We start from the raw sequence: 10,213 nt of genomic DNA, 5'->3' as shown, positions 1-10,213 counted from the left end.
AATGATGTTCAAATATCCATATAGTCTACCTTTAATTTGCTTTAATCAAACAATAAAATAAGAAAAACTGTAGTGTAGTTCAATGGGATCACATAAATGACCTGTTTGTGATTTGGATATGGATAAAGGCAATATTTAATTATAATGTGCATATTTGGAAGCGTGTATTACGAGTATTATAATCCTTTACTAACACTGGGATTAAAACTGTTTATTGTATACACTGTGTAAATGTTGGGATGGGATGTTGGGTTGACAGTTGACAGCGCCCCCTCTGATTTACTTTCACCGTGTCTTGCACAAGCAGCTAGTTTTTACATGGGATTTCAAGATGGCGTCGAGCGGAGGAGATGGGGAACACGAATGGACAGCGGCAGTGCGGCCGCTTTTATCAGCTTCGTACACCGCTTTTGAAACGAAGGAGTTACCTCAGCTTATCGGGTCTATCATTAACAGGTAACCGGTTGCATGTCAATGAACTGCTGGTCTCTATTTGCTCAAATTCCTTCCGTGTCCATCCATGAGAGAGCTGGCTGGCTAACATGCTAACTTAGCTTGTTTGGTAGAGTTCGATAGGAAACGTTACCAGTTGAGCTAGCATTAGCAGCTAACAAGCGACTTGAGCTTAACTTGTACGGGCATCGAATATGCTAACGTTAGCTAATTTACTCAAATTGCTATTAAGCTCTCACTGGCTGGTCATCCATAAACAGTTTGAAACCAAGCTGGGCTAATGGCCGGTGTACGACAGTCTTTATTGTGACATTATACAAGTGCAGTCGTCATTTGCCGTCGCAGTGTAACGTTTGGAAAATCTGCTTCATCATTAGCTAGCTAACACAAACATTAGCCAGCAAGCTACCTAAGGGGCCTTCCAAAGGAACTGGTACGTAACGTTGAAATGGCCACAGTGATATTTATCTACGTCAGCTAACTTAAGTTGGCTTTATTTGATTCGCGTTGTTTGCTGAGCTTGCAATATCAAGTGTGCTTTGTGCATGTCAACAAGCAATTTATACATTTACTAATAAAGGTAGCAAGTGTTAAACGTTGTCTGCTGTGTGTCTTTGGCTGGGCTGGAAGTAGGCGTGGACCATGTATTACACTCACGTTTGATGAGGTGGTGGTGCGTCGCCGTGAATGTTATTTTCAATAACCTGGCGATATTGCTGCTTGGTAACAAAACGTATAGGTAAAACTAGAAGGTAGCTTGTGCAGTGTCTTTCAAGCCGGGGAACGTATAATTGACGTTAACAAGACGTTAGCTTTTGTATGTGAACATTCCGTCTGGCAAATTACCCCACATGTATCGTCACCTTGAAGTGAATAACAAATCCGTAGTACCAACACAGTAAATAGTATGGTGTCACTTGACACTCCATTAGTAGTGCCATCAGCTGATCACACTGCATTCAAATGAAGAGCTTCCTGGTATTTGTATCGGTTTCATTTTCCCAAATGCTGCCAAAAAGCATTTAAGTTTTGTTTTCTAATGAAACGCCTGGTTGGGGTTTGAAGCACGTTGATTTAACAATTCAAATGCTTACAGTGGACTATAGTAAATTAAGTTTCAAATAAAATTCCAGCTATATGTCACCATTGCAAGTATTTTCTACATTGTGAGCCTGAAATTCAGATTATGCCAAATTGTAGTGTTTACATTTTGTAACATAATTGTTGGTGTTTTTGTAAAAGTTTAGTGATTCCCTCCAATAATATTGCACTTTCTGAGAGTTTTTTGAGAAATTTGTATAGATTTAGTTCTATGGGGGGTTCACTTACTGGGTGTTAGCATATAGACCAAGAGTTTCTTTCCTCCTGATGTGCTGTTTGGAATGAGTAGAGGATTAAAGGTTCTGTGTATTTGGTTGTATATGTGATTGTGAATACTAAGAACTTAAATGTAGTGGACATATTGTGCTGTCAATTGATTACATTGATGTTCTGGACACTGTAGAATGCTATTATATATAGATAAGGAATCCTTGTGAAGGATTGAAGCTCACATGCAGCTAGCCACACAGGTGTGTCCCCAGCTGTCCATGTCCACCAACAAAGGCTGCCCCCCTCTTTTCTTGAAGTATGCTATTAGAACACAGAAACAAAATATCAGAGTTTAATGAGATATTTCACTTGTCATTTGCAGTGAATCAGACATCCTTCACCATGACAAACAGTATGAGCCATTCTACTCATCATTCGTGGCACTCTCTGCACACTACATCACCACAGTATGCGGTCAAAGTAAGTATCTTTCTTTCCTCTATGATTGATACATAACATATTGCTACTCATGTCAGGCACTATATTCAAGTGCTACCAGGTTGTGTTTTGTACAACCACCAAATCAATTTTGTTCTATCTCTCTAGTACCGAGAAATCAGCTGCTGTCGGTTGCTGCAGCGTGCAAAGTATTGATTGAATTCTCTTTGCTGCGCTTGGAGAACCCAGATGAGGCATGTGCGGTATCACAAGTAAGGGAACAAACTGCATTCTACTTACTGCTAATGTTTGCCAGTTTTCTCTTTTGAATTAACATTGTTAACTATATAAACCCACGTGTTGCATTTCGTTCTTCAGAAACACCTGATTCTTCTAATAAAAGGACTTTGCACCGGCTGCAGCAGACTGGATCGCACAGAAATCATTACTTTTACTGCTATGATGAAATCTGCCAAGTTGCCTCAAACCGTCAAGACCCTTTCAGATGGTAAGTGTCCATTAAGGGAAGGATCAAAAGGGAGCAATATTAAGATGATAACGATACATTACTAAATTATTTATTTATTGCAAAACAGAAGAAAAATCAACTGAGAAATAAAGTGACCTAAGGTACTGACTCAGGGCTTTTGATTGACAAAAACTGTCCTTCCTTATTCATTCTATAGTGGAAGATCAGAAGGAGTTGCCCAGTGCTGTGAACCCAGAGCTTCGTCAAAAAGAAGTGCAAATGAACTTCTTCAATCAACTGACTTCAGTTTTTAACCCGGACCTTACCACCATCTTGGCCTCCCCGTCAGCAGCACACATGCAGGCAAGTGTTCCAGAGATTGAGTTAACCAACCTTCTTACTGTTAATGTTATATGTTGCTTGTATGTTATATCATTTGCCTCATCAAAAATTGAAATGATCATACTGTCTTGAGTCATCATGAGTGTTTTGTTTTTCCCTCTCTCTCCAACTATAGGCTGAGAGTGATTGCGATGACCAAACCACAGAACAAGCTATTCAGGCCAAAATGAAAAATGCCTTTGTCTCTCAGAATGTGTCTAGCTTACAGGAACTTGGTGAGGATTGTTTTCTTATAGAAAGTCAATTTTAAGTGTGAAGCATCATCTTCCTGAAGTCTCTTTCTTGTAATATAACAGAATCTTTTGCCGGTTTCCCTCAACCTTTTCACATGCCAAATGACTGTCATCCCTTTTTTCTTACCAGAGTTATTAGTAGTTCTTTAAAAAATGTGTATTTCCAGGTGGGTCTGAGAAGTTGCTACGCGTGTGCCTCAACCTGCCCTACTTTCTGCGTTACATCAACCGTTTCCAGGATGCTGTATCAGCTAACTCTTTCTTTATCATGCCTGCCACGGTGGCTGATGCCACTGCTGTCCGCAATGGGTAACATTTATTTTTAAATTGATTTATAAAACAAATTCTAGTAGAATTAATATTGTTGTATTATGAGTTGTTAATAAGGGTCAATATCAGCTGTGTATGTTTCTGCCTGTGTATTTGATAACTAGTGTTCTCTACTGTTGAATAAACGTTAATGGTTTAACCCCAAACCCAGATTCCATTCGCTGGTAATTGACGTAACCATGGCTTTGGACACACTCTCCCTGCCTGTACTGGAGCCCTTGACACCGGGGAGATTACTGGATATGACCGTGCTGGCTTTGAGCTGTCTCTATGCTGGTAGGTGAAAACTTAGTTATAGATGGGACCGCAATAGCAGTTTCCTTTGTAACAAAAATGAAGCAATATAGCACTATAGCATGCTTAAATGTACTTCCCTTATTTATCCATCTTTGAGCTTGTTAAATTATTGAATTAAATTTGTACACGAAAAATAAACGTTTATTTTACCCCTTTTAGGTGTGAGTGTTGCCACCTGCATGGCCATTCTGCAGGTCGGCAGCGGCCTGCAGCTGCGCTCAGCCTCCACTGGGACTAAAGAGGAAGACTATGAAAACGACGCAGCCACAATTGTCCAGAAATGTGTGAGTGTTATGAATTCTCAATGTATTCTCACAAAAGAAATAATCTGCTGCTACGTTGAAACTTTATTCAGTTACTTCTGTTTTTCAAAAAATGTCTCTTCACATTTTTTGTTTCACGTAATTACTTCCTTGTCAGCATGCAAACCTTTTTATACACAGCACATTTAAAATGCTAACAAGTACAACATTTGTGTTGGCAACAGCTGGAGATCTACGAAATGATTGGACAAGCCATCAGCAACTCTCGCAGAGCTGGAGGAGAGGTGAGTGCTAGAACTAGATGCTAGTATTGTAATAGAAAAACAAAAGTTCCTAAATTCCTAAAGTTAGGAATTGTGCTCAAAAAATCCATTCATCTGTTTTACTTATTTCTTGACTGCAGCATTATCAGAACTTCCAGCTGCTTGGAGCCTGGTGCCTTCTAAACAGCCTGTACCTGATTCTTAACCTGAGCCCGACGGCCCTGGCAGATAAAGGGAAAGAGAAGGATCCCCTGGCCGCCCTGCGGGTCCGTGATATTGCCGCTCGCACCAAGGACGGCGCAGGATCGCCTAAACTTGGGCCTGGCAAAGGGTAATTTCCAAAGAATATGAAACAAGTCATTAAAAATATTTGTAGTGTCATGCTGGCTCCTTCTTTTGATCATCATCAGTAGATAGTGGCAAGTGCAAAGAAATCTCTGAAATCTGTAACTGTTATTTTAGTAATATATCTCCAATAAAAGATTGCTGCTCTTAAAGTGATATGTGTGCATTAATGCCTTTTTCTCTTTGATGTCTTCCCATAGACACCAAGGCTTTGGTGTTTTGTCTGTTATCCTAGCAAACCACGCCATCAAACTTCTGACTTCACTTTTCCAGGATCTCCAAGTTGAAGCTCTGCACCGAGTAAGTTAAACAAACAAAATATAATTTGTGTTATGTTTATGAGCTTTTTAGCCACATAATGCCCCATGCCATACTGTTAACTAAAGCAAACACACAGGTTTGCAATTCAGTCAAACTTGATTATTTATTACTCTTTAGATTTGTATGTAAGCAGTTCTTCAAAAAAATAGCCAAGAAAAAATATAATTATGCTAAATGGAAGTTAGTCTAGTTTAATTTTTAAAATAATAATTCAAAAAACGATCTAAGCTGGCAAGAACGTTTTTTTTTTAAAGGATACAAAAAACCGTTCTCTTTCTTGATGCCCCTGTTTGCAGCAGGGCTGGGCGAGTGACGGACCGCCAGCAGAACTCAACATCATGGCACAGAGTACTTCCATCCAGAGGGTCCAGAGGCTCATCGACTCCGTGCCCCTCACCAATCTGCTCTTCACCCTTCTCTCCACTTCGTACAAAAAGGTATTTACAAACCTGTAATTTGCACAATTTCAAGTGATTACTTACTCAATTTGACTTTCTGTGCAATGTAATATAGGATAAGCCCTTTGTAACATTCTGTAATTTAGAATATACACTGAGACAAAACAAATATTGTGTGCCAGCTGTTTTTGTCCTCTTCTTACAGTTGTGTTGAAATGTAATTGAAAGATGAGAAACTTGTCGTTATTAAGGCTGTTTGTTATTTTTGATTCCATCAGGCTTGTGTTCTCCAACGTCAGAGGAAGGGCTCGGTCAGCAGCGATGCCAGCGCTTCTACAGATTCTAACACCTACTACGAGGATGATTTCAGCAGTACAGAGGAAGACAGCAGTCAAGGTACTTGATTTTTTCTGGATTTAAGTGTTGCATCTTCACTTTGTTAAAACTGAAATTTCACACCAAATAATACCTATTGTCAGGACGTAATTTTTGCTTCTATCCTGGCATGGATGACACAACACAATGCACATTTTGTTCTGCACTTCATTATACATTTGGGGTTAGTAGTATTTGATAATACAAGGATTACAAACTTTATTGATTCAAATATGTTCTTATAATCAACATTTAAAGGATGTGCCACATAATGAAGTGAGAAAATTCAGTTGTTATTGTTCAGATGATGTCATTTCCCCTGATAATTACAGCCAATTATGTGGGGCATTAGACAGCACTCAAAGTCCCTGCTGAATGGTGACTTTAGCTCTCTGTTTTTCTATTGGTCTACACAAACTGATCATTTTGAAGTATAATTAACTGTAAAGAGTTATAATACATTCACATACCTTCTTATTGTTTTTAAACAAAGGTATGATCAGGGCATCCTGTAACTGTAGGTGTGATGGAGGCACACTGTCATCACTAAATGAGTAAAAAAGCTCTTAGCCTAGAAGCGTTATGTAGTGCTTTCAAGGTCTGCCTCAGATTTCTCTCCATGACCGTGCATAAGAAATGGGTGCTGAAAGCCGAGTCATGTTTGTGTTTAGATCTCTGAGCTAGTGTCAGTGAGGCACTGAAACAGGTGTGCTGTCAGTGTCAGGTTATGGCAGCAGTGAGGGGAAAATGCATTCACACACACACACACACACAGTAATGTCATTTAATCTTTTGTCCCTTCATCACACAATGTGAACAGTGTAGTTGACAGTGTCTACTATTTCAGCAGAGAGAAGACAGGAGAAGACAAGTGCAGCTTGTGTCTCAGGTCAGCAGTTTTCTGTCCTCAGGTCAAAGACTTGGTGTCCACTTCACTGTCCTAGATTCATTGTGTTGTTGTTTGTCTCACAATTGTAGGCTCTGAGCTGTGGCCCCACTAGCTTAGAAAATGGCAGAGCCACAGATGAAGGGTGTTGGCAAAACAGCTCCTAATCTGAAACTTGCCCTTCTCTGGGATTGAAAATAAAGATGGATAATGTTTTTTCAAAGCGATTCATCTGTGGCTCAGTGTGGTTTGAAGGATAATACCAGCAGTGTTGACATGTGGCTGCAAATGATTGTTTTCACACCCATCACAACCTTGTATGGCTGATGAATGGAAGAGTGGAACATGTACAATAACTAACTAAGTTTTGCTCTTCTGTTGAGTCAACCTTTTCCCATGTGCTTTCAAGAGCTGTGTCCTAGAAATACAACATTTACAATGGTTTTATCTGACACAGAAAACTTAAAAATAGAGCTTATTTGATCCATTTACACACACGACAAACACTGAGCAAAGAAGCGATGTACTCCTAAGTCACATATCAGAACATTTACTGGAAAGTACACACACATGAATTTCATACACAAGTCATAAAGAGTCATGGTCCATTGGATGATTGATAGTTGTTTGTCTGTGCCCTGCCTTATCCTGCCAAACTTTGATGCCAGTTGTAGTTGTCAGATAGATCAGATTGGTGTGAACCTTTTCTATATAATGTGATGTATCATTACTTAGGTAAATATTTGAAATGATTTACATTTTGTTTTTGAAAATGACATCAATCTTATTTTTGTACTTCGATCATCATGGTCACTTTACTTGTCATTGCATTTCTCGTCAGTCGCACGTTTTTGGAAATAATAATAACGTACATCCCATGTCAAAACAGTGGTATTATTCCTAAAAACGATAAGTTGTAGTTATGCTTCTAAACGTTTGACTTAAACACACTTTGCCACCACTCGCTGTCACCTGAAACATTATGAGCTTTCTATGTTGCATGCAGATGCGAATATCAACGAAAATTAAAACACCTGAAGCATTTCAATTTTTGTATTCAAATGAGTCTTAAGTTCTCTGGATGTCTGCCGTGAGGTGCTTTCAATGTCTTGCTTTGTTTAAATATATCTGATTGATTAGTAGCTGCTAAAAAAAGTCCTTGTGCGGCCATCACGCGGAAGGATAGGCGTGTAAGTTCAAAGTGTTCCCAGGCGGCTGCCAACCCCTGGCTTTAAGATCTATATATTAGGACCAGTGGAATAACTAGTTGTAATTAGGCTCCACTTTTACACACAGAATGTGTACTGGAGACATAAAGGCAATAATTGTTCCTGTCCTGGAGTTATCTAGGATGAGATGTGTTGAGTGGGCGAAGGAAAGCTCTAAACCAAGCAGCTGAGCGTAGATTTTTGAATGGGTCAGTTCTATACAGCTGCCTGTGGAGGAAGGCTCTCATAGTCTTCTGTGCCCACGCCACTGTATTTGGCTGGTCTAGGATTTCCTGGGTAGGATCCTGGATAGGGCACTGCTGATTTATAGTTTTACATGTAATTTATAGGAGGGAAACTTGAATGCACTTGTGGGAAATGGAAAACACTAAATGGGTTTACATCGAAAGATAATGTGAAGGGATCATGTTTGAACTTAAATGCATTTTTGTTGTGGCTAATGCATGTTGGTAGTGCATTAAACCTAATTCCAAATGCCTGTGACCTGTTGATTTGAACATTGTAAATGATTTCTACTATGGAATAATGCAGCAGGGTTGTGTTCTCAGTTCAGCAGTAACAACACGTGCTTTGCTTCAAGTGTCAGCCTGACACATATCGCCTGTCTGTCACTGTTGCAAGTAGCATGTATATTTACACACACAGATAGCCATGATCATTGCATGCTATTTTAATGCTAATATATTAATGTAAATACACCAACTTTAATTCACTTGTATGTCCATTGTCCAAAATGATAGAATTATGTTCTACACACACATATACAAAGCCTTTAGTTTAAATTCCAGGTTCATTTAGGAAGGATAGGAGCTATGACTGCATGGAACATTATTTAAAACATCTCAGAATAAAGATTATGTAGGTTTCTTCCTTATGTGGATAATCACCAACATGTTGTCACTATATGTTCACTACTTACTGCAGTCCATCTCCTGCACAGTGTCACAAGAACCTTTTCACATTTGTCTGACGGTCACACCACTCCACACACATCTTGAAAGTCTTGGCACATTTCTCTCCTTCACTCTCAGAAATGTATATAAATGGTTGTCTTTCTCTGCAGATGATGACAGTGAACCGATCTTGGGGCTTTGGTTTGAAGAGACAATTTCCCCTACCAAAGACAAAGTTGCTCCCCCGCCCCCTCCACCACCCCCACCTCTGGAAACCTCTCCCAGACTGAAGAGCCCCAGTAAGCAGAATCCAAGCGAGAATGGCAACATTTTAGCTGGACGAAAAGACCCAGAACTGGTGAGGAGGGAATTCTTTGTAGCGTACCAGCTGTTATAGCTCTCTCTACTAACAGCTTATACAAGCATTTAACTCTTCGTACTTTTCTTCCTATAGTTCCTCAGTTTAGCCTCCAGTATTCTGAACTTCATCACCACCTCAATGCTCAAGTCCAGAAACAACTTTATCCGCAACTACCTGAGCGTGTCTCTCACAGAGCAGCACATGGCTACACTTGCCAGCATCATCAAGGACGTGGACAAAGATGTCAAAGGTACGGTTGGAAAATGACTGCTTATCAGGAATGTTATCTCAGTTTTACCCTGACTTACTTTTGTTGGCTTGGTAGCTAATGAAGGGGTTTTGCCCAAAATAGATAAATGGTAACGATGCATTTTGTTGCCCTCAGGCTCTTCAGACGAAGCGTTTTCTTTAGCGCTGTATCACTTCAACCACACCCTGGTCACATCAGATCTTCCATCCCCGGCCCTGCAGGTAATTTCATTGTTATTCCAGTATCAACTCTGGGAGTAATTCATTACTTGTTAATTCCATGTACAAACGTAATGTTGTTTGTCTTGTATTCACAGAGCACCCTCCTTCAGCAGTTAGGTGTTGCACCCTTTTCAGAGGGGCCCTGGCCGCTCTACATTCACCCTCAATCACTGTCGGTGCTCTCTAGACTCCTCCTCATATGGCAGCACAAAGCAAGTGTGCAAGGAGAGCCAGATGTACCGGAGTGCATGAAAGTCTGGGAAAGGTATGACAACCATTTCAATTCTCATACGTTAGGACTCTTTTAGATGTTCCTTAGCTGCTATCACTTTAATGTGAGAGTGCTCACAGGAAATGCTTCGCTTCACGTTGGAAATGCTTCGCTTCACGTTGGAAATGCTTCGCTTCACGTTGGAAATGCTTGTTACGTTTCTAGAGTCAACTAACAGCCATTTTAAATTAAAGTATTTTTCAA

The 10,213-nt window shown here is 39.9% G+C and overlaps 1 protein-coding gene across 11 annotated transcripts in view; it reads left to right on the top strand.

Annotated features, from left to right (window-relative positions):
• Positions 1-327: 327 nt before the first annotated feature.
• ubr4 (ubiquitin protein ligase E3 component n-recognin 4) overlaps positions 328-10,213 on the top strand; it is a 41,048-nt gene continuing 31,162 nt past the window's right edge. For 7 of the 11 annotated variants that reach the window (XM_063880732.1, XM_063880708.1, XM_063880756.1 and 4 more), the window contains exons 1-18: positions 328-456; positions 2,147-2,244; positions 2,371-2,474; positions 2,581-2,710; positions 2,889-3,034; positions 3,189-3,288; positions 3,474-3,615; positions 3,788-3,912; positions 4,093-4,217; positions 4,421-4,480; positions 4,600-4,790; positions 5,005-5,104; positions 5,422-5,562; positions 5,802-5,919; positions 9,077-9,264; positions 9,361-9,517; positions 9,653-9,738; positions 9,834-10,003. In XM_063880732.1, the coding sequence (XP_063736802.1) occupies positions 332-456; positions 2,147-2,244; positions 2,371-2,474; positions 2,581-2,710; positions 2,889-3,034; positions 3,189-3,288; positions 3,474-3,615; positions 3,788-3,912; positions 4,093-4,217; positions 4,421-4,480; positions 4,600-4,790; positions 5,005-5,104; positions 5,422-5,562; positions 5,802-5,919; positions 9,077-9,264; positions 9,361-9,517; positions 9,653-9,738; positions 9,834-10,003 (2,306 nt within the window). In that variant the 5' untranslated portion in view covers positions 328-331. The remainder of the gene's footprint in view (positions 457-2,146; positions 2,245-2,370; positions 2,475-2,580; positions 2,711-2,888; positions 3,035-3,188; positions 3,289-3,473; positions 3,616-3,787; positions 3,913-4,092; positions 4,218-4,420; positions 4,481-4,599; positions 4,791-5,004; positions 5,105-5,421; positions 5,563-5,801; positions 5,920-9,076; positions 9,265-9,360; positions 9,518-9,652; positions 9,739-9,833; positions 10,004-10,213) is intronic. The other 4 variants (XM_063880795.1, XM_063880766.1, XM_063880784.1 and 1 more) reach the window with 1 other exon arrangement.

The sequence above is a fragment of the Eleginops maclovinus genome, chromosome 1 (genome assembly GCF_036324505.1).
Source record: "Eleginops maclovinus isolate JMC-PN-2008 ecotype Puerto Natales chromosome 1, JC_Emac_rtc_rv5, whole genome shotgun sequence".
Classification (NCBI taxonomy): domain Eukaryota; kingdom Metazoa; phylum Chordata; class Actinopteri; order Perciformes; family Eleginopidae; genus Eleginops; species Eleginops maclovinus.
Note: the sequence above shows the minus strand (reverse complement) of the source record. Positions and strands in the feature narration are given on the sequence as shown.